The 25,367-nt window shown below is 39.9% G+C and overlaps 1 protein-coding gene across 4 annotated transcripts in view; it reads right to left on the bottom strand.

The window, feature by feature from the left end:
• The window catches only part of cdh8 (cadherin 8), a 95,318-nt gene that overhangs the window by 24,812 nt on the left and 45,139 nt on the right, over positions 1–25,367 (bottom strand). For 3 of the 4 annotated variants that reach the window (XM_053318994.1, XM_053319754.1, XM_053320341.1), the window contains exon 3: positions 6,667–6,786. The exons of the other annotated variant lie outside the window; for it this stretch is intronic. In XM_053318994.1, coding sequence (XP_053174969.1) covers positions 6,667–6,786 — 120 coding nt within the window. The remainder of the gene's footprint in view (positions 1–6,666; positions 6,787–25,367) is intronic. 4 annotated transcript variants of the gene reach the window in all.

Here is a 25,367-nt window from a genome sequence, read left to right as displayed (position 1 = left end):
TTAGACAATGAGAATATGCTTGGCTATGATGAAAAACATGGGAGGGGTTAGGATGTTGTCTGTGCCTGCATTTTCTATTCTTAAGATTTTCCTCTGAGATGTAACACAATTTTGGGGTCAGTTTTGCTTTTGGAGGTCACAGGCAGCACTGATGATATAAACAATGTAAGAATATGAAGGAGTTGGAAATGCTTACATACTGTTTGAGTATTTAAGCCTGTACTTGAAGCCTGAAATGTTATGATTTCTCCTAAAAAGGCCCAGATAATATAAAAAATGATAATATTTCAACATTATTATTTTTTGTCCAGCTGGTATACATTTTTGCACATAGAGGTCTAAAGGCATTTTGAAGTCACTAGATGGGTCAGATTGGTTGTGGGGAATTTGAAACAGCAAAACTACAGATAGGCATTTGTATTTTTGTCAGTGAGACAGTGGCAACAGAGTCTGTTGCCCTGGTTCCACCCAGGTTGGCTCCGGTAGACCTTTGAGGTGGTATCGGAGTAAAACTGTGCATAGGGATCATCATTTTTGATGTACATACAATAAGGACATACAGTAGGGTAACAAGGTGTCTAGACACTGTTGCAGCATCTACACCTGCAAACAAGCCTAGAGAAAGTAACAAATCAAAACCATCAATTCCCAGGAAACCAACATAGTGGTTGTCTAGTATGGTCCTCCCTATAAAAGAGGCAGGCAGTTTTGATTGCACTATAGAAAGTACCTGAGCCCCTATTCTACTGATTTGGTGGAGTAAAAGGTAACACTCCCTTTGCTCTCTGAAACATTAATGAAGGATTAATCATCCTTTTATTAATGACTGATAACATATGAAAAATGCATTTGTAGTTCAACATTTGGTACTGTATAGGGACTAATTATAAAGGGATACTTGAGCCGGGTCAAAAAACTCTAAAGAGTGATTTTAAAGAGTCACCTCATCAACAGGACTGCATTGGTGTAATAAGCAATAACCTTGTTTTGTGGATAATTGAATAGATAAGTATCTTATACAATCAGTTGTGTTGTTATTTTGTCTCTGGTATAGAGAATTCACTTACATGGTGAAGCTGTATGATTATTTTGTTCCTCCTCTTCGAGCATTTGGTATTGGTATTGCTTTCATTCCCTTAGCTTGATCAATGATTTAAATCTACACATGGATTAAATAAACAACTTTTTTAACATAAAATGGTGAATGTGGCGACTTTGGGATCAGCACAGCAAATTGATTTGGATTATTTGGGCACACTGACAGCTTAGAACACCAGTCCCATAACAGACCATAAGTTTTTACTTTCACATATTGTCACTTAACTTTGTACTTAATCGACTTTTCTGTCCACCAAGCATTATGTCTTGATTTGTTATTGTACTTTAAATCTTTTGGGCTTTTGTTCTTTACATATTAAAACCCGTTATGTAGAAAAATATTGCTACAATGTACCAAAATGATCATAAAACATTGCTATATCAACAAATGTGGAAATATGTCTGGTTTTATTTCCTTGAAAATAAAGAAAAAAATCTGGTAGAAAAGTTATTTAAGTACTCTTAAACAAAGAAGGGAACAACGTTTTATTAAGGTTCATTTATTCAGGCCTATTAGAAAGATTTAAAGATTCAGTGTATATGAATTGTCCACCTGACTCAAACAAATTGCAGCATACCAACCCCCCACCTTTACGCCCCATAATTTTTTCATTAATTGCTGACATTATACAGCACAGTAATCCAGTAGAGACCTAATTTATTGATATACTATTTCAATATCGATCCAGTTCACTACGGTGTGCTATGATGCCAAATGGCTCATGCCAGCTTTCACATAGCTGGTGCAACTCAGTGCAGTTCATTGGATCAGCAGACAAGACCACCTGATGTCTTCCCATCTGCAGCAGCAACAGCCGGCTGCTCCGACAGCCATGGTGCAACTTTCCGAACAGGCGTTATTTGGATAAACTGACCACATATTGGGAATCTACATGTTTACATTCTCACCTGAAAAAATATTGAAACTTAACTAGGTGACATACTAACAGTCCTAGAGTGGTAATTTCAACACCAGTCAGCCTGGCTCTGCCATTACTACAGCAGCACTATTTCTTTTTCACCTCATGCTAGCCTGCAGGCAGAATGGAAACTACACTGACTCACTATCGACCCTGTGTCACAAAGTGGTATTATAAAATGGTATGGGCTGGATAGGGCCGGAACTAGCTGGCTAGCATGCTGACTTCAATGGATATCTCTGCAGCATAATACATACAGGTCTTTGTCATAATGTCAAAACTGTTATTTCCTCACATTCTGTTGTCCTTGTAGACATTACCACAGTGGACACACTGAGAGATCTCTGAAGGACAGAGTTAGTGGACATATAAATGCCATCAATACAAAACATGTGTTGTGGTTTTAAACCATTAAGATTCCCTCGTAAATCAAATCTTTTAATGTACCTTATCTCTTTGCTTTTAAAAATGATCAGATTTAAAGGACCAGTGTTTAGGATGGATATTGTAACCAACTGAATATACCTCCTGCCAGTGTTTGATTTGTCTGTTCTGGGCTACCGTAGAAACAAGACGGTGCAACATGGTGACCTCCATGGAAGAAGACCTGCTCCCTATGTAGATATAAAGGTCTCATTCTAAGGTAAGAAAAACACAACAATTCTTGTTTTCACTGGATTATACACTAATTAAAACATACTTATCTATATTATATTTCATTTGTGCCGTATGCCACATACTAAACATTATGATGTGCATCAACAAGTTAGGCCTACGTCTCCTCTAGTCATGGAAACAAACTAATACAGATATAAAAAGTGAAATATAAACAAGTCACCCGCGCTTCTTCTTCCGCACTCGCACTCGCACACACACACATACACACACACACACACACACACACAAACATACTTCAGTCATCCTGCTAGAAGCAACACTCTCATCTCTGTTGATCATCGTTAATTATTCAAATTAATTCCTAATCACTGAAAAGGGAGGATTGACAAACACTCATTTCCATAGATATTTGCCTCAACTTTTTTTTTTCACTGACCATTAACCAAGTGATGAATTGGGGCAGAATGTTTATTTATTTATTGAATGCTTTTCATTTTCAATGTGGCTTCGTGAGTGTCAAACACATTCTAATGGTTGTTTTCCCCTTACCTTTTATTTTTCATTAACATTCATTAAAACATCTGGCTTGCTTGAATGAGCCATCTGCGTGTGCTCCACAATCACACAAAGTACAAATGCTAATCCGTAAATTGTCCATTCAGTGCATTTTCTATAGCCACGTCCTGCGTGCAGATGCTCAGAGATGGTGATGCCTATAGCGGTGAGGACGAGCCCAATTTCTGTGTGTTGAACTGAGCACTCGTGCTAATTATGTACATAAATTTTTTCGACTACGTTTCTTGAAGCTTGTTTATTGTGTGCTGTTTTCCAAATTGTGAGCAGACGATTTCCATCTCATTTCTTATTAATGTAATTTCACCATTATTTAATCATATTGCTTACAGACACATGTTAAAAAGTCAGCTGAAAAAGCAATTAAAGATCCAATCTGGAATCTGTTTTGAGATAACTTTATGCATCATGACGCTGCTGAGGAGTCTGCCGTGTGAAAGGAAGAAGTAATTATTATTATTATTATTATTTAGAATTCATAACGCAATGATGTTACACAGCAGCATATGAGCACTGGCCCATTTACCATTTAGGACAGCCAATCAGCTGATGGGTACAACTCAAAGCTCTGCTCATGACTCTTACCATTTAGCAGTTTTAATAATTAAATTCATGCTGCTCATTGTTGAAGCGTGCAGTATATCAAAGATGACCTAGCTAAACAAAGGCAAACAGAGCAGGGAAATCATTATATTGCCCTTGATGGATCCCAGCAATAGAGGCACACCTTTGTTCTCAGCCACCTACAGGCGTAGTCTATATTTCCTGTTGTGAAAGGCAGTTTTATTCGGCACAGTCCTGGCTGCTTCCGTATGAAGGCCATTAAGCAGATTGCAATCATCTATGTGTAATATTGTGTGTATATAATACTTCAAATTGGTGATGTCATTAACTTTTGTCTGACAGAGCCTGACAAAGATCTCAGTGAGATCATAATGTTGCATTATTAGATTCATTGGGAGGCACTGATACAGCCAACAGATCTCATTTCTGTTACAACTTATCAGATGTGTGGATGATTTTTTTTTTTTATTCTCATTAAAATAATTAAAATAAAATTAATAATAAAAAAGTAATAATTAATGCTTTATGCTCCTCAATGTACTGTAGTTATAATACCCTCTGTGATACACATTTTGGCCCAAGCATACTGTAAACGTTTTGAAACAGAAGTGTGCAGCTGCAGAGGGAAAGGAGCGAGATTTAACAGCAGCCTCATGCAGAAGATCAACTGCAAACATTTCAAAAAACAGATGGGCTGAGTTACCTGGAGTCCTGTTGTTGTTACATAACTTTTTAACTCATAACCAACATTGTCAGCTTCACTTTAGTGTGTATTTTGTAATGTTGTTCCTTATGGGCTTCCTGGAAAAGAGGTTATGGTGAGCATGACAGTGTAAGCATACATAATGCTTAACACTACCCTCTTTAGTATAGTCACCATGTGGTCCTCTGATAAGTGCTACTGCTGAACTAAAAAAAAAAATCGCTTTTTTTGTCCTTTCAGAGAATTTATGCAGTTTTAGCCTGATGCACAGCAATAGAGCAGAGGGATTATCTCAGGTGGGCCAGCAGGTGGGGAAGCTGTTGCATCTCCACCTGCTGGAACGTGTACAACCTGTAGCAGCTGTGGACAGTGCACATGTGCATTAAAAAGCGGTGCATCTCTCTCTCTCTCTCCCTGTCTCTCTCTCTCTCTCTCTCACTCCTGTCATCTCTCTCTCTTTCTTTCATTCTTTCATTTAAATCCACAGTGTTGGCAGCAGAGATAACTCCGCTGCCAAAACTCAGGCATCATTATAAATGAATATGAATAAATTCTTTTATTAATGATAATATGATCATCGTTCAATGAAAACAAACTGAATGGTTAAATCCCTTATTGCCCATACTGATGGCTCCCCCGACCTAAAAGCCAAGTTAGAGAAGCTTCTGCTTGTCTGTAGCAGAATGCGCTGCACTAATACTGATGTGTGTGTGTTTTGCTTGTGTTCACAGGTTTAGAGTAGTCACTAATGTCACAGTCAAAAAACAAAATTTTGGATGGATTTCTTTTCGACATTTAAATATTCAAATATTTTCATTCAGTTATTTGCTTCCAATATAAATATATGAATTTAAATTAATCATCTTCCTTTATGTGAATGTCAGTCTCTCTAAATGCCACTATAAGAATAATTATTATTGTCTACAGAACAAATGACGTACGCTTGAAATGACTCACAATGTCATGTTGTGAGTGATAAGATGTGCTCAAATTAGCCGACTTGTCATCTGGTGATAGTGATAGGCAGCAATGTCTGCATGTTGGAAATTTAAAGTCTAACTTAAGTCTAACCCATGTCAATAATTTGCCAATGCAGAAACAGGTTTTTAGATGGATGAAGGAATTTCTTCATAGAGTTCTGGCAGCCATATATTTCCATTCTATTCAGTATGGTATACAAAACATCTGGATTGGAAATATTTAAGTGTTTTAAGTTGCTCGTTACTCTCAGCCGACTGGGACAACTGCAAAAATAGTTCTATTATATGGTTATGATTGGCTCAAGTTACTATTTAAATATTTAATTTTAGTAACTAATACTTTTTCTCACTGTATTCTGTTTGCAAAACAAAGTGTAAACATTCAGTTGGCTTGATATACCGTCTGACCTGAGCTCACTCTGTGCCTCACAGTTGAGACCATTCATATCTGCATCTAAAGTGTACAGTCAGTTAGAGCCCTCTTAAGGCTAAGTTGGACATACTTACCTAATGACTCGGTCAAACAGTGATAGCCCACTACTTGACCTGAGGCGACCTTGTAAGCTCATTTATCTAAGTCGAAGCAGGTAATGAAAAAGGTTTAAATACGAAAAGGTTCTGGCCTGATGTGCTTGGCGCTGTCTAGAAGAAAAAGACTATTGAAATAATCCTTAGATGTAATCACTGGCTTGCAGTATAACCAATTTCTTTCTTTTTTTCTCTCATTATGGGCGTGGCATTCATTCATTACATTTTGCAATACATTGTGCCCTCCATTGATTGGAAACAGACAAAGGATTTGCACATTGTATTAATAGCTCCCATTAAATTTAATGAAGCGACATTTCGGTCTCACAGAGATCTGCGTCAGGCTTTGTCAGGCAAACAATGAATAACAGCACAAAGAGCTCCACTGGTTAAACCCTCACAAAGGTGTCCTCATTTGTGTCCTTTATTTAGAGTCAACCTTGTGGTCAGCCTCTGTGTTTTTACATGTGTACTATTTAACATGCTATCTGAATCAGACATCTATTAGTTGCAGTAGGTAAACCTACACTATTAAGCATGCTCCAAAATGGCCTCCAATGTGTGCTGCTTTGTTATCCGAATCAATTAAAGGTGAAATAACACACTCACACACAGATAGCACCCACACCTGCAGACTAATCTTATCTTTCTAAAACTCCAACAAACACAGAACTGCATTTACCTGAGTTGGGGTCTACAGAGAAATATGGCTGTCCCTCCAGTATGCTGTAGACCAGTTTAGCACTGTTCCCGTATACTGGGTCATCAGCATCTGTGGCTGTTACCCTTGTCACTGGGGTACCTGGAAAGGAAGAAAGATGGATGGTTATGAACTCTTCTAGCACTCATCTCCACAATATCATACATGCAGAGCCTACAAGAATCAAACCATTTAAATGTGAGTTGTTTTAAAATCAGATCCCATCTGTATCAAACATGCATGATATTTGCAATGCATTCCCAGTTGTGTTACTTTGACACTTAAGCAGCATATAATACTCAGTGTTTTAATGTTTAATCTGTATCTATATACAGTATTTACTAAAGTTAGTAACTACAATGAAATGAGGATCAAATTTCATGTTTCTCTTTTCTTAATCTGAAGGGAAAAAAATACATATTTGAACAAGCATGTGTACCCACAAACACTATATTTGGCAATGTGGTACCATGTGCCTTTAACTCATCTTTCACTTTGTGTGTGTGTGTGTTTCCCCCTGCATCAAAGTGTCAATTACATGCGGCAAATGTGACATGGCTTCAGATGAAATATCTTATAATGGGTGTTTAGCCTAACTGGGCAAAACCGGTCATGTCAGAGTTGATTAGTTGTGTAGCCTCTTGTAATGTTAGCCTCTGCTAGATATGTTAGCTAGTGTGCAAATCAACATGACAGTGATGGATGTGTCATGTACTTATTATAAAACAGCGGCGAAAGTAAGCGGCGAAAGTAAGCCGTAACTGACGGCCACACTTTGATGTGCTTTTCACAGCTCTGCTCTACAGTAATGTACACTCAAAAGCACTTTGTTTGTGGGTTATAAGATATTTCAAAGTATGCCTTATCGCTTTAAACAAACTTCAAACCTTAACATTCAAAGAAAACGCATTTGTGAAGAGTTAGCCCAATTAAAAGTTTGGCTACATTAGTGTAACTGTTGGCACATGAATTCTTCAAATGCTGCTCAGATATCACTATTCTTTTACATAATACAGGCGTAATTAGCCATTACCTTCACATCAACAGCATTCAATATAGCAGAAATTAGATTCTTTATTAAACCAGCTCTATGAGGTTTGAAGAAAATGTAAGCAGGGACCTTCATCAATATATCAACTGTGCCAAACGCTCAAGGCAAATCACAAAATAGATTAGTGACAATTCAATCTACCATTCACTGCTCCATTAGAAGGTATCAGGAAAAAAAAATACACTGAAAAGCTGAATATAGAGAGACTATTAACGCAATTAAACTCATGCATTTTAGTTCACAGCGACCTAGCTCCTCATCGCTCTCGGTGAGAGGCGAAGACAAGAGAAGAAAGGAGAGAAAAGAGGCTGACATGCTGACAGTGAGCAACACACTGGCAGGAAGTTACAGATGGTATGGTAATTGATTCTGTGAAAGATGTTTAGAGGTGTTCTGACAACAAAAGGGAGATGTCCCTCGCCGCAGACGGCACAGGTCCTGCCACAGGCGCCTCAGTCTGTCCACGGCAGACAAAAAAGGCTTGTAGTCAAGACCAGAGCCAAGTGCCGGTTTTGGCTCTGACTTTGTGATTCAGAGGTTCCAGTCATAAATTAAAACATGGAAATAAAAAAAAAGCCCTGCCAGATGTGACGGAAACACTGTCCCTGTAAAGTTTACAATGTGCAACCCACAAATTAGACATTTGTATACTGCTGGCACGCTGTCTTTTGCTGCTTCTACAGCACTGGAACAACCCCCAACTGACCTGCTGCCACAGTGACAATAAAGATGTTTTTCTCTCAATGATGACTGAAGAAGTACTAGAAGTTCATAACAAACTCTGGGAATACATATTTTAAATGCAAACCAAAGCATCCAGCACAACATAACTACAAGACAGAAAGGGCTTCTCACAATAACAATACAGCAAAGATATTTTTCACATCCGTGTGATACTGTTTTTGAACTTATCTTCCTCTTTATACTTGTCAACGATTGATTAATAGTCACCGCTGTGTCTGTGGTCTTGTAACAGCAAAACAAAGCAGAAGCCACCTTTGCACTCTAACTGGAGTATCCGTTTCACTGTTTGGAACCCAATTATTTCACAGTGAGAGAGCCTCAAGTGGTCCTCCGAGACACGTGTTCTAGTAATTCATAGTCTTATGATGACCCGGGCTGTTGTGTTGCCGAAGCTTACCTTGTACATTCCATACTGCCTGTTACACCTCGTGCCTCTTGCAGTGTTTAGATCACAGTCGATCAATGAGCTCTCTTTCTTTCAGTGTTTCAGCTTGCTGTGATTGCACCAGCTAAAAAATATATTATGTTAACTTGAAGGCAGCTGCTGGTAGACTTTTCTCTGCTTTAAAATAACACCACAGTATGAGGTTATCCATGTCTGCTGTTTGCAGCTCTGCCTGAAAACCTTGCATTATGCAGAAATTTCACTCAGACTTGTTTGATAAGTAAATAAAACATCAAACAAATTGGTTGACAGAATGTAAGGAAATGTAATTATATGAATTATATCCCACAGATGTGTGCAATAATCCAAATTGGTGCGCTCATGCAGTACTGCCGAGAAGCAAATTATATCCTGTGTGCCATAGGTGTTTGCCAATTGTCAAATGAATAAAATGAAAGACAGCTAAGGAAATTGCACCTCCTTTTTTCCAGAGATACAAAGCCTTATCTTCCTTAAAGTTAAATTACTACTAGTACAGAGGGAGAAAGCAGCCATCTACACATCCCTAATTATGAAAAGTACCTTCGTACTTCTTAAAGGTGTCTGACTATTGCAAACAGGCTTTATAATTTTGGTTTCACTATGGATTGAAGTGGGGGTGGAGGGGTAGAGGGTAGGAAAAAAATCTTCATAAAAACAGTGGAACCGGTGAAGCATGAAATAGCTCCTTCTTTCTTTCCCTCCCACAGGGGTAAAATGCTCCTCACTACCCCTGATAAAAAATGAGGGATTAGGAAAGCCAGTGTTTTGGTCCTGTTTCAAATCAGTGCAGATTAGCTCGTCCTTCCCCTTGATAATGCACAAAAATTTCAGGGACACTGCAGAAATGGATGCAGCTGTAGGCCAGGCAGTGGGCACAGAAACTCAATTGTAGGAGGAATATTGTCTCTGGCTTTTATTTGAAGCCTGTAGCATTGTGGCAATCACAATAATAGCAACACAACACCTATAAACTTCCAGGGATGAAAAAGCTGAATGGCTGCTGAAAACAAAAAGCCATGCAGGGAGGGAATTAGGTATATAAAAAGCCTACAATGGAAAATGAAATATGCTCAGACTGCAGCTAATGTCCTGTGCATTCCACAGCCCTGGCAACTTTTCTACCTAAAAAGACACACAATCCTTAGTCAAACCTGTTAGAGATTTGGACGTCGGTACAGTGAAATCATGCCATTCCCTGTCTAAGTGGATGCGTCTCACTTTTCTCCTGCTGTCTCAGAGATACCCAGACGTTGAATCATTGCATATAAGCTTCTCCTGGGAAGGCAAATCTTCCTCTGTTTGTTTGGGCAGTAGCCCTCAGGGTGACACGCATTAAGCATGTATGAAAATACAGCCTGCGTTTACGGTTGTTTTCCCACACTAAGTGTAATCTCATTAATCACATCCTGAGGTCCACAGGATTTAATACCACACCAATAATTTAAACACACATCATTTTCAAAAGATGCCATTACTGTATATGATGCATTTAGATTAGATTTACAGCTGGTTCAAGGGCCTGCCGTTTCTGAAGGAGGCCTGGAATAAAGACATGGGGGGCTAGCCTTCTGTTTTATCAACCGACAGAAATAATAGGGCACACACTTCCTATTTACTCCGTACACCGGCTCAGTGATAGGAAATCAATAGGAATCTTCCTTGAACCAGAGAAGGGATAAATTGGAGGATGCAGTACGATGTGACACACAATGGCCGTAGAAGGACATTGCAGCTTATTCCTCTCACACATTATCCGACGACACAGCTTCATCTGTATAGCCTGCTTAGTTCTTTAGAGGCACTGCAAGGATAATCAAACGGTGGAGGGTTGCAGCTTTGATAAATGTAGCTTTGAGCTATCACAAGATGCCCATTTGCAGACATTTACTGTACACCGCAGGGTAAGGAGAGAGAGAAAGAGAGAAAGAGAGAGAGAGGGTATGAAGTTGAAAATGTAACACTTGGTTACAGCTTTGTCCATCACAAGGTTTCAGCATAGTTTGATATTTGTTTGGAGTATAAAAATACTAAAATTCAAGTTGAAACACAAAAAAAAAAAAAAAAAATTGAATGAATTATAACAAAACACAAAAAACTGCAAATATAAAGCTTGTTGTTTGAGATATTCTGCACAGTGCAAAACAGTGCAGCGCACAAAACTATTACAAAGCCTTCATTATAATATGTTTGTTTGTACAAAAGGTTCTATTTTCCAGTTGATGTAACAAGAACATGAGCCGCTTTTTCCCCCCAATGCTCAGAATTCACCCTCAGCATGCTTCGTACAATCCAGGATGCTGCACCACAGGGAAGCACTCTCAGCTCAAGTGCCATCATACCTATAATCACTCAAAAGAATGTGTCATTACAGTTCATTTGCGGTAATATTTGCTAGAATGCCATACTTCTCCGTATCCCTCCATCCAACAAGCATGGCAGCCGTGTAACATCTCAGCTCTGCTCAGCTTGGACCAGCTCAGAAGCGTGAAGGGTAGAAGACAGGGGGCATTCATATGTATGCAGGCACTGAGCCATAGAGAGGGGATATCACTGAGGCATGGGGAGAGCTGTGAGCTGCATGAGGCGTGGGGCTAACAGTGCCCTGCTGTGAGCCCTACCCGGGTAAAACAATACTGTTTATGTCTGACTGGCTTTAGGCCTACACTGCAGGGGTCGAAAGACAGAGGGAGAAACGCTGGGATAAACAGAGAGGGGCAGGGGGGCAGCAGTGTACATAATAGCACCAAAGTCAAGGTGGTGAATATGGTATGCATGAAGCACATTTTAGATGTTAGAAAGTTTTCTTTAATAAAAAAAGAGGGGGTTTTCAAGGTAACAAACCTTTGGGAGGACATTTTGGAGCAACAGCTAAGTCAACACTAGCTATAAGGAGCTAAATCAGTTAATTGCTCCTGTGTTAGAAGAATTAACACGACATGGCTGTTTTTGATACTTTATTGAGAAACAAATACATTATTTTATATAATATCAGCTTTAATGTTGCTACAAGCTACTTGCTATAAACAAAGTTACACACAAAGTAGCTGCTAAAAGCTACCGGCCAACGCCGCTAAAGCTATCATTTAGTAGCTTTTAACTTAAGATGGACTGTTTTGCTAAACAGCTGCCAACAAACCTCTTCTTCAGCCAGTTTTGTAGCTGCTCTAAACAATATTCTTATCTTAACAATTGCTCAGATGACTTTGCAATGTGAAAGGAGTCATAAGCGCTTGTTGGGTGGAACTCCTATTGTAAGACATAGAACATACAAACTTAAGTGAAGAGTAAAGAAATTCAGACAAATACATACCAAGGCTGAACAAAAACATTAAAAAAAACTATGGTGTTGCAAGTGTAACAAGAAACATGACAATTTATCCATGCATGGAATATGATAGTGAGAGTAATTATGAAGTTGCATTACTTAATTGGTCTATAAAGAAGAGTATGGTTAATTTCTTAAATGATTTTAGACTGGTAGTTTCCAGACACAGCAGGCAGCTGTTTTCAGTGAAATGGCTGTGTTAAATCTCCTGTAGGCTACACACCAGCGGCAGAGATGAAAACAGAGCTAAAAAGAAGAGGAAATGCATAATTTGTTGAAAATAGGACTCTATATTATCGACTTCATAATTTGTCAAATATCTGTGTTAAGATTGTTGTGCTGCCCCCAGATTGCCAGAAAAAAAATCAATTACTCCAGGTATAAAAAGAAGACACACAACATCCATTAATAAAATGACCAACTAACAATCACATGCGTTACGAGGGTCATTCTAATACATTCCAGGCGTGTTATAAACACTGTAGAAATTGACATTCACAAAGCAGCAACTCTCATTCAGAAAACGTTTTCTATCCATTTGTTCATAAAGGTCATGACATGGTCTGGCATCATTGCCATGACGGTGGACAAACTACTTCCAAGCAAACAAGCATGAGGTCTTTATGGACTTATTCAGCATGTAAGCTCTGAGGACCATGCCATTAGGATGTGCCATAGCTGTGTCAGTGTTTATGATATTGCTTACATATCTTTTTCCTCACTAATGTGGTTTTCTAAATGCCCGTTTTTGCTCAGTAAACTCAATATTTCACAATTTATGAAGTTTCATGAAATGCAAAAAGACTGCTGAGCCTCTGACTGGAATTACAGTGTTTCATGCGCTCGGGTAAATTTGATACTGTATTAGGAAAATCTTCACTGTAACTTCAGTCAATAGCTGAAAGTTTTGTTGTAATTGTTTTTTTTCACTTGCTGCCAACAATAATGTGATTAGATCAACATAAACAAGACTGTTTCATGTGGAGTGAAATGCTTAAATGTGAAAATGTGATCGAGTATTCAGAAATTGAATGTATTAGTTGGCAGATTTCATAATTGCTCAACAAAGTAAGAAATAATGTGAATTGCATCCCTACTATAACTGCTCCCTTGCCATTAAGTAGTATATAAGACAGGCAAGAGTCTGTTAGTGAGTAAATATTTTTCACCCCTCGTAATTGTCACTTTTCTCACAAAAGCACATTGTAAACTAATGTAATGAACCCAAGCACAGTGAAAATATAATAATGCATCCCGTGGCAATGACTGTTTAAATAGCCACTGCCCCTCCCGTCCCCATCCCCATCCATGCTTTTCTAGGTCAGAAAGATGGTGTGCCAAACTCTTATTCTAAAATGGCTGGTCTGTGGGGCTGGACAGTCCCCTGATAGCACCATTGCGGTGACAGGAAAGTGATTATGTATTGATCATGATCACATAGACACTGGTGTAGCTCTCTCTCTGGTCTGTGGGCAGAGAGGATAATAGCTCTTGATCAGACAGGGAGACTGACAGCCTATCTCTCTAGGCTTTGCCGGTAGCACTATTTTTGGACAGTACCACCTATTTGGTTGAAATGCATGTACACGGATGGGGAATAACGCAAGAATTAAGAGGCGATTAGCACCATGAGGCTGAGTATTGTCAAATACAAAGTGTAGAGCTGAGCTGTAGTGTAGCAGGCCAAAGCTCTTGATAACACAGAAACGGTTGTAACGAGGTGGAGAAAACAAGCATGTCGAGGCATCCTTTCATCCATCCATCCATCCCCGTCCGTCTATTCTCTCACAGGGGAAGATGACATACTTGGAGCACTGCCAGTTGATTTTCCTACAGTCAAAGCCAGTTTTAGATTCCTGGGCTGCAGATGGGCATTTATGGCAACACTGCAGATGGGCATTAGGGAAACCCTTAAACAAATAAGCATGCTCATAAACAACTGGCATGGATGAACTTTTTGTCATTTGCCAATGCAGCCTCAAACCTCCCACCCCTTCATTTGTCACCATTTTCACCAAACACTCGTATGATCCGCAGCCAAGGCTGTGACTAAAAGTGGTGGCTCTCCTCGACCATGGTGTTCTATATTTCTATCAGGAAGATATAGGTATTTTGGATTACAGGGAGGCATAGCAAATAATTGTATGGCAGGGGGGAAAAAATACTCTCTCCCTTAGCCCATAAGTCTTCATAACAGGACTAATGCATACTCAAGCTAAAATGCGTATTTCAGCTGGGCCACAAAACACAGCTGAGGAACACAGCAAATGAATGAGGAACACCCCGCAGGGACTGAAAAGATCCGGATATATGTGTTTATATCAGCCCGTAACACACTTTTCAAAATTAGACTCGGCCAAATACAACACGGACCAGAGGAGGGCCTGCAACAGGAAAAAAAAATATTGAAGATAAGATATGGTTGTCAGCATCCAAGAAATTGTTCCCCAGAGCCAATGATGGATAAGGGACGCTGAGCTTTTGAAGAGTAAGGGGACCGTCACACTTAAGCACTTACATTGTCATTGTTGTAGTACAATTACTAGTCTTTTATAAGACAGAGAGGGAGCCATCACAGAGAAACTGGGGACAGCCATAGCGTATGTGTTTGTGTGCTTGTCTATATGTGTGTGTGTGTGTGTGTGTACAATATGTGCCTGTGTATGACATGACATCCCTTTTTTCAAGGAGTCGGCTACTGAGTCTGCTGCCTTGACAAGCCGTTTACAGGAGCAGCAGGAACAAAATAATTAAGAGGGTCCTTTGTTCCCCACTGATGGCCGTGACATATGCCGCCATTTTAAAGGGTTGTGTCATTGATTCACTTTAATTAGTTCATAGAAAATGTGTGCAACATGCAGATAGAGTTCAGGACTGGAAGTCGAGGAAGGAATATTGGGCACTTCACATGTTTAATTGCTCCCAAGGCATTTACAATGGCAAGGTAATAACAAAGAATAAGGCAAAGTATATTGTCTAATGAACAACTTTATCATTGGTAAATGAGCAAAAATGTTGCTTAATTTGAGAACTCTGCCACAGGGGCAAGGGTGTTTAATGTGAATTATGCTTCCTCAAAAAAAAAAAAAAAAAAAAAAAAAGAGGGGGAAGAGAAGGAAAAAAACAAGTTTTAGCATAATGCATAACTGTGGTGGGAAATGAACTTGTGGTTAATATTTTGCCGCACTACATAAGTAGTAGCTCCTGAGAGTGGAAACCAGAGATCAAAGTTATTATTTAATACCAGAAATTAATTACGTATGTATACACTGTTGCCAAAATGCCCTTAACGAGGCGTTTGGCCCAATACTGTACCAGCTGAGCTGCTTATTGGCCAACAATAGACAATCCACCCAGTATATGTGTTTATACATTTCTGTGTGTTTGTGTGACTGCAGAGTCACAGTACAAGATGTAAGCAATATTATTATTAGCAGCAATAAAGTATTATGATCATGCCAAGATTTTAGAGGAAACACACAATATAATTATATATTTAATTGTATTCAGTAATTCTCATTTTTCCAGTGTCATATTTATAATAAATATAATAATAATGATATATAATAATAATGAACTAATATATAATGATATAAATTAGTTATAGTTACATGACATAAACTAAAATACAGTGTAATGGTGCAAAATCTATTTCAAGAAATAATGACCATTATGGAAAAACAATTGTAGTCTAAAATAATAAAATGACTTTAATATACAAAAATACAGGATGAATTGATTTTTTACATTTTTTACTGAGTTGATATTCAAGGAGAAAACATGTCCTGACCACTTTAAAGTCCTCCTGGAAGATTCTTGTTTAACCACAAACTGAGTAGTTTGCCTGCTGGTCAATAAAGTTCATGCTCCTCACAGCAAGTTGACAGTCCTCAGTATCAAATCCTCCTGCCAACCATTAAGCTTCACCAGTAGATATAAAAATCTGTCTGAGAAAACATCATGTGAAACCCAGACCAGGGCATTGTGCACAGAGGAAAGTGGCCATGCTGTTTCAACACAGGAGAACAAGACTACCACTTAATAGAAGTGGTATTATTGCCACATGAAGTTGAGTCAGTTCAGTTCAGATTGCAGTATTTATTGAGATTTTAAAAGCCCTGAAAATGGAAGTGAAACACAGGTTTTCAGAGTGGGCGAGGGACCATACATTATTCCATGTGAACCTGAGTTACAATCAAGGATTTTTTATAAGAGCTGAATACCCAACCAAAGATGGCATCCATTCAGTCCTGTAAGAATTGCTGGGCTGTTACATATGCCAAAAAAAGTTTCTAGCTTCCATGTTATGTGGCCCACAGATTTTACATTGTGATGATTTGACATATTTTTAAAATGCTTTTCTGGACTTGAGGAATGTTTTACAAATATAAAACCTCCACAGATTAAAAATTCATGATAGAAAGAATCATAATTGACCTTGTCTGCTGTTTAAGGTGTCCTGTCAACAGTTTTATAGAGCAGCAGGGTGATTTTTAGCTGCAATACTGCAAGTGACCACTGGGAAAAATTGGCTGATAGTCTGAGTGGTGGCAAACTAATATATCCATGGTTACAATATATCCTTTTGTTCTCTATCATGTCAAGACTATCTCATCACTCTATATATGTAACAGGGACTCTATTACCCCTTTTCCACCGAGCTGGAGCCAGTGCTGGTTCGGAGCTAGTGTTAGAGCCAGTGCTCAGTTGGTGCTAATCCAAGCACCTCTTACGAACCTGTTGCTTTTCCACTGGCAAGGAGCCACGCGATTACGTCACTGTATAACGTAGCCAGCGCGCCTTTGAAGCACTTCCATGATTCACCAGTGAGAGGCAGCAACGTGGCACAATGCAACGAAACGAAGAAGAAGAAGAAGAAGAAGAAGAAAGCTCTGACAAAAAAATGATAAAAATAGTACTTTTAATCAACAAATCCTTAACCCTCTGTAAATGCCACGCTAGTCAGCTAATGAACGTTTATACCGCTAGTCTGCTAATAAACATTAGCCCCGCCCCGAGTCCCGCTGACGGAGCCTGCCAGGTTGCAAGGAGAGCTCTAAAAGAAAAAGACATTGCTACAAGCCAATGGTTGTTTTATTGTAAGAGTCAAGGTGCTGGAGGCATGGTATGTCACGCGAGATCCTGCTGCACTGAGCCTAGAACACACTCATTGAGTGAGTTGCTGGCTGCCACATTCCTGCAGTAGAATTAAGGTGGATGGGGTTGAGCAAGAAGCCAGAGGCACCTCACCATGAGGCCTATGAGATAGCGAGGCCCCATGTGGAATGTGCAAGCACCCCTACTGGGGCCAGTCTGCCTGCCTCCTTATACACATCTTGGATTGCATCCACAACCCAATGAGAGAGCCTAGTCCTGGAGACTAGATGCCTAAGGCCCTTTGTAACTGACAAAGAGCTGGTCTGTTGACCAGCCCCAGACAGGGCACAACAGTGACTTCCCAATCAATCCAGCTCCATCATCCTGAGGAAGGTGGAAAGGATGGTTCGGGCACAGCACTGCCCCAGCATCAACCAGCAAGAAGAGGCAGCATTCCTCATGTAACATAACAGCATGGATTTCTCCCATTCTTTAAGCCAGAGAAAGCCATTGCAGCCTAACTGTTTCCAGGGGCTCGAATGGCTCATGCTGCAAGGTTGACAGCAGCACCACCTTCAAATCCCATGGGGGAAAGTTGGAGGGAAAAATACAGTTTCACATACTTCCATGCACCGATCAGAATATAGCAGTATATAAATCAGAATCTGATGACAGTTTCTGGGATGTTTGCTCATTACTGTTGCTTATTTAGAGATGAATATTTCATGTTATTGACAAAAAAACTTTTACACCTAGATTTAGGAGACTCTAATTTTGACAAAATTTTAAATTTTAATATCCACTAATGCATTATATAATAACATAGCTCGCAGGGAAAATGCCTGTTAAAATCAACCATAATGGGCCACAGTCACTTCCAAATAAATACCCTTGAATGAATAGGTAATACTCGGCTACTTTCAGCTATCTGTAACAGAAAAGGTTGATTTACTACAGGTGCCAATGTGAATATTCCCAGTATTTCAGAGTGTGTTATTTTCATATTCTGGGGGCAGCAGCAGCACCAAGGATGACGTTGCATTAAAAACAAAGGACAGAGTTGGAGGGAAGTGTTTCCATCCCTCTCCCCCAGGCTGTGCAGGAAGATGTTCTCAGTCAATTGTATATTTTCTATATGCACAGGTAAAATAAAAACTATTTTTTTAAAAACCTCAGGACTCTCAAAGACAGTAGTAGCATGCAGTCCATAGCCCATAACCCTGGCATTTGGCCCATATAAAAGCAACGTGTGACAGATTTCCTCCACCTCCCACACAATAGCATTAAGACACTGAACTCCCTCTGAATCCAGAAATACTGTGGGTTTTAGTGGTGAGCACCTTCTAAGTAATACACTCTGTCATCTGACGGCTGTCCCGGAGTGAGAAGGGTTAAAGCGTTTTCCCAGAGGAATGTTGAAACATACTACATCTACGTGACTGGTGACTTAATGTCTCCGTCAGCCGGTGAGAGCAGTGCTATGCTGCCGTCTGACAAGCAATCCATCACAGAGAACACACAGACAGAAAGCTGCACGCTGCCACATAAAGTGTCCGCACCACAAACATATGAAAACACATGCCTACCTCGTGTGCCTAGCAACGGTGCGACGACTCACACATGCACGTGTATCCGTGGTGAAGAGGGACACACGTTCATGCTCTGTCTTGTTAACATACCGAGGGTCATGAAACACAGAAAAGACAGACAGATGCACAAACACACTGCAAATACTGCAAACACCTAAAAACGCTCCTAAACTCTGAAAATTGGTGGCCAACAGGCAAAAAAAATAAAGTGACTGAAGAGAAGTGCGACAGAAATGGTGGAAATGTGGATTTACACCGCTAGTAATCCCAAGGTTTGTTTACACTCCCAGAAGTGAAGTGAAATTTTAAAGGCTATCTCTATAGCGTGCTGGAGAGCAGATTCACCCAATTACACAACAGCCCCCAGTGTGACATAGTAAACCTGCTGTAGGATTGACTATGTGTGTGTTTGTGTGTGTGAGTTTTTGTATGGGTACGTGTGTGTGTGTGTTTGTGTGGACATCAGACTGTGACTGTGGTAAAAACCACAAACTGACTAAATCCATACTGCAGTGTTGAGAGCAATACAGCTGCCAATGCTCCAATACACAAACAGCCAGAGCAGAAGAAGGCTGTGTGATGCCACAAATCAGCCGGCTACATGCCAGCGAGACAGGAGAGTAAAACACACAGTAAGCAGCCCAGACACAACTCAAATAACAGAACATATCAGAACAAGTAAAAAGAAAAAAAAAAAAAGCTTGAGTAAAGGAATAAAAATACAAGTATGGCCATATATAAAAAGAAGTAAAACCGTGGCAGCAGTGTTTATTATTTCTTTTTTTTTTTAAACTTCTCCTGTATCAGACAGCTGAGGCGTGCCAGTGACTGTACGAGCCAGGCGAGGGCTTTAGCTAATGGGGACAGACATCAAGAGGAGGGCCTCACTTGTACTGGAGATTTGATCCTTTCGTCTTATCAGCTTCTTTTTCAAATGACCTTGCTGTATGGACTTTTATGCCTCTCCCCCTTTTATTCTCTGCCGGTGATTGGATTGGCCTCTCTAGTCTCAAATCTCTGCCACCTTGATGAATGTGTTCCACCTCCATTTATGTTGCATTGACCAATCCCCCTCCACCACCAGCTATGCCACATGAATCTTCACTGTAGCCACTTTGAACTCGTGAACACATGACCGCATATAAAAATAAATAAATAAAAAACAGCTAATAAAGAAATTTATCGCGCCTCTTTTTTCTTTGTCTCCCTTTATGCTGTCTTCATTTTGTTTCTATTGCAGTTAAATTAAGTCTTTTTTTGGGGGAAGCAAAATGTAAATTTAAAGAGTGTTATTATGTCTTTCAATAGGATGCAATCGCTGCTTTTAATTTTAGGTACTGAGTTGTGGTTGCCTGCAGGGCCCAAAGAGCTATGGTTGGTACTTCAGACAATTAATAATGCAGACATGGAGGGATGAGAGTACAGGGGATCCTGTTCTTGCTGCTCCACGCTGGAAAATCACCTGAAGCATGACAAGGGTGCACACATACATACACATTAACTGTTGGCTACAGAGTCACTAAGCAAAAAGTCTTGCTTTTTGAAAAAATGCAAAGAAGCAAAGACTAAGTAGAAACAACGTAGAGCACAATACAAAAAACAGTGAAAAGGAGACCCAAAGGAGCAAAGAGGGATGAATGCAGCGCTGGAAAAGTGCTCTGGAAGAAAAAAAAAGGCCCTACAACACAACATTAAATATCCACAACTCTTCTTCATTAATAATTAAAAGGTGAGCCACAGCTGAGCACTGAAAAATGCGTATGAGAAAGCATCTTGGCATCTTAGCAGATATGAGTAAGCATTTGCCAAATGTGAGGTGCGAAATGGAGCCCTCCTCATCTTGCCTGCTATAGCGATGATGCAAGGTGGACCTCCTACTCACAAGCATGACTTCAAATAGTCCTTTGTCACTTCTGGCTTATATATAACACAGCTGATGAGGACACACGCACACACACACACACACACACACATGTGTCTTTATATCCTTGTGAGGACACTCAATGACATAATGCATTCTGTAGCCCCTTACCCTAATCATGACCATCACAACTAAAAACCTGAAGCCAACCCTTACCCTTAACTGAATCTAAACCCAATTCCAACTTGAACCTTAAAAACAAGTCTTAACTCTAAAATTACCAAAAAATGTCCCCACAACACAGAAATATCCCAATTTTGGAAATTGGTTCCCTTAAGGATAGAAAGACATGCGCGCGCACACACACACACACACATACACACGTAAGATCAGGAAGTTGAAATGCAACTTTTCAAGGTATGCATCACACCAGAGGATTCACCTCTGATAAAGTCCATTAAATATGTTCAGTCTTAATCATCAGAAGTGAATTTCTCCAAAACTTACTGTCTGCTTTTCTGCACCAATACAAGACACATGGTGACTGCATTAGCAAATAGGAGGTTTGGAAGAGGTTTATTTGTTTGGTTTCATTCAGATTGACTGCTAAAAACTGCCAGATTAAAAAAAAAAAAAATTACCTCAAACTATTGCTCCAAAATTACAGTATTGTTGTATGCACACAAATACATCATGAAACATAAAAAAAAAATCCTTTATCTAGCATTGTAAACAAGACTGTGTTGTACAGCTGAGCGGTATTGCAGAGAGAAAGTGCAGTGAGTGATCCCAGCTCAGTGTGTCATCTGTAGAGTAGGGGGGCCAACAGGCAATTAGTGAGTAAGTGAATGACTGACTGACTGACTGAGAAAATGAGTATTTCAGCCAAGCTGCAGCAGATCCATCTTCAGTGAGATATGATATGTATCCAGCCTAATGAATGTAGCTGCCAGCTTCTGCAGCAGACTTCACAGGTCTCAGACACAGGTGAGGTTGCAGTAGAACACTCTAATGATACATGGTTGCTATTGCTTTCAATTACATACCTGTTGCGACAGCTTATACTTAGCTGACGTGTTTTTTTAAAGAAACTTTTTGTACATGTAAAAAAAAATCACATCATCACAGGCATGACAACAGTTTTGTAATTTTGAAAAATATGTTCAACTTCTCTTAAAGGGCATGTATGCTTTTTTTGCCTGATTTTATGTTATTTTTATATTGTTAGGATGTCAAATGTTAAACATAGTCAAAGGTCCAAAATTTGACTTAAACATACAGTGTATGAAAAATGCTCCCTGCAACCGTTCTTTGCTCTGTTTCTGTTCTGTTTCTCAAAAGTTTATGGAAGTGCAACACTGCAGTAAATCATTGGAGTAATCTTTTATAGTGAAAGATAAATATTGCCCACGCCTTTCTTTTTTTCATTGTACAAAAACTGTATCTACTACTAGTGCTGCTGATGAATGTGCACGACTTCTTTCTAAGCAAGACATATTATGTGATCATGGCCTTCACCTATACAGGATATAATATTATATATGGAAAAAAATACTACATATTTTACTGTTATACTTCTGGCTAGTCTGAAGTCTGACATTGAGTCATATTTTATTGCATTGCCAGATATTTCAGCTGTCAGATAAATGCAGCAGAGTCGAATGTCTTTGCATCCCAATTTGGCCCAAAACAGAAAACCAATGATGGTTGTTACAATGATGGTTGTCTTACATCCAGAGATGCTGCCAGACAATCCCTCTGCTTGAAAGTGACTTGTTACATTTTAATTTGTTTTCCAGATTTCATTCATCCATTCTTTCACTCGCAGTCAGCCTATCTGCCCATCAGTGGAAATTAGAAGGCGATGCAGAGTTGTTCAGGTGACACACTGAAACAGGATCAGTCCCTCACCTTCTCGAGCATTACTGCTGAAGTGAGGATGCAGCGTCCTTGTTTTCACTTTCAGACTGAATGACTGACCGTGATACAGTGATCAGCAGTGTGTGACAGCACAACAGCGTAAGATGAGCCTTACATGCATCTCAAGGCTGCAAAAATTTAAATGATAAACATTTCATTAACGCTAGACATTAACCTGGAATTTGACTGGCTAGGTGCTTTTGAAAAAAACTCTTTTCATGTGTTAATTCAGACACCGTAGCCTTATAGATATAAAAAATAAATACATCTGCAATAAGCCAAATACATTTTGCCTTTAACCTTTGCTTCATTCGTGTCCTATTGTACCTCTGTGGAGCCTGTTGCATGCATCCATTTAATCACATCCACTCAGTGCGACAACACAGAGGTAGGCATTTGTGACAGCCTTGGCTTTTTCGCATCCTTCTCCTCATCATTACAAAACCAGGCACACAGCAGCTTGCACACACACACACTCAGACGCATAAACACACACCCCTTTCCTCTCATTTACCTTCCCTTTCATGAACTTTGTTTGTTATTTACCTCCTCCCTTTTCATTTTTGCTTCCCTTTCTACTTCATGGGCACGCAGAGAGAGAAAAAAAGAGGAGAGTGGGGGGGGGGGGGTGACTTTGTTTGAGGAACGACACTGTGGCTAAGAAGAAGGCTGCTTTTTGTCCTTAGTCTCATTGAGAGTCTTTTGCTATTCATTGGGGCAAGGCAGCCAGGCCAGCGAGGGAGGCAATCTTATGCAGATCACATTGAAGGGCTTTATTACCTAGAAGCCAGCTACTTTTTGTTCTCCCTCAAGGGAAGAGTGAGAGAGAGAGCATTAGCTTAGCGAGAAAAGAGAGATGGCGAGAAAAAAGTCAGTGCAGAGAGAGAGAGAGAGAGACAGAGAGAGAGAGAGAGAGAGAGAGAGAGAGAGAGAGAGAGAGAGAGAGAGAGAGAGAGAGAGAGAGAGAGATCCAAGAGCAAGAGGCTGAGTTACAAAGAGAGTGAGTCTCTGCGGGCTGCATTGGAAAGCAGGGACAAATTACACCTGAACAACAGCATCTTTACGATTTAAGAGGGAAGGTGTGTGTTTTAGAGCGCAGTGTTTATGCACCTGTGCGTGTGGGAGTCGCATGTGTGCATGAGATACACATGCATGCACATGTGTAGGAATCTGCACGTACGCCTGCTTGCATGCTCTAGAAAGAAAATGAATACCCCAGGAGGCTCTAAAGGGCTTATATTACTGCATCTGGACCAATGACTGATGATGTAACATACATAATTCAGAGGTGAGTTGGATAATAAATAACATTTGATGAATTTGTAATATGCATTATATGTGATATTGAACAGCTGTGACTCTGCGTATATATATTTTTTTCTATTTATTTTTAAATCCATGAACATATGGTTTAGCAGGGAATATAGGGTAGAGCATGTATGGCTAAAAGTGTGAAAAAAAGAGATGCAGAATTAGCAATGACACTCTATCTGCTGCTGTGCATAGCTACAGGCAAGAGCAGTGAAGAAAAATTAATTCACACAAAGTAAAATGAAAATGTTATTGACAGGTGACAAGTATCACAAACACAAACAGAGGTAAATTAAGCGAGCCCAACAGCATACACACACACATGCATTACACACAGATGTGCGAGTGCAGATGCTGCTGCCAAATGAGGTGCGATGGATAGGAGTAGCAGGTTATTTACAGAGAAACTCCAGCATGTCAGTTAAATCCTTTCTGCCTCCGAGGCCTGTCCTATCCCCATTTAGCACGGCCACAGAAAACGGCAGGCTGGCACGCACGCCGGCTGGCAGTTAGATGGGCCTGAGAGAGTCAGAGCGTTGGCCAGGTTCACTGCTCTGACCCTCTCTCACCCCAACTCAGCCTGTGAGCCGCCCACCACCATCACCACAGCCCTGGTCTGCCACGTCCCTGCCCAGCCCAGGAGCCTGCTCGTCAGATGTGCTCCGGCACAGCACTGGCCCAGCTCTGGCCCAGCTGCCCACTATGTTAAAGGGCCAGGGGCCCCCTGCCACTCAGTCCATCTGCCAAGCTGCAGACCAGAGTCTAGGATCAGAGAAGAGAGAGATACAAACACCAGACACCCTCACTCTTAGCTCTCCACTCAAAGCTCAACAGAGAAATGCCAGATAAAAGATGCACTATAAATGTGCTTCTTTTACTTATGTGGGTTGATGCGACCCTGAAATACTGCTTGGGTTTATTCAAGTTAAACTGCATTTAATACACTGCGACTCAGACTTTCCACGCAGAGATATGTTCAAGATTCACTGCTAGATCAGCATAGTACAATAATATTTTTAGGTTATTTCAAAGAATGAGGTTTTTATTGAACATCTGGCCCAAGTGGAGCATGAAATGCTCTCAAAATAGCTCAGTTTCTCCTGTATTGATCTGAAAAACCGCAATGTGAAGAAAATCAGTATAGATAGATAGATAGATAGATAGATAGATAGATATGTGTATGGAGGGACATTGATCACAAAAGACCATATAAGATAAGATAAAATGTTCAACATGAACACTTATCTCACACATTGACGTTTTTAGACGGTAGGAAATAATATCTCTGTTATAACGTCTCCTACTGTTTATTCTATTGGTACTGTCATCTCCCACTGTAATAACACAGTAATAGACCA

This window comes from Scomber japonicus, chromosome 1 (genome assembly GCF_027409825.1).
Source record: "Scomber japonicus isolate fScoJap1 chromosome 1, fScoJap1.pri, whole genome shotgun sequence".
Lineage (NCBI taxonomy): Eukaryota > Metazoa > Chordata > Actinopteri > Scombriformes > Scombridae > Scomber > Scomber japonicus.
This window is presented reverse-complemented; position numbering and strand designations above follow the sequence as displayed.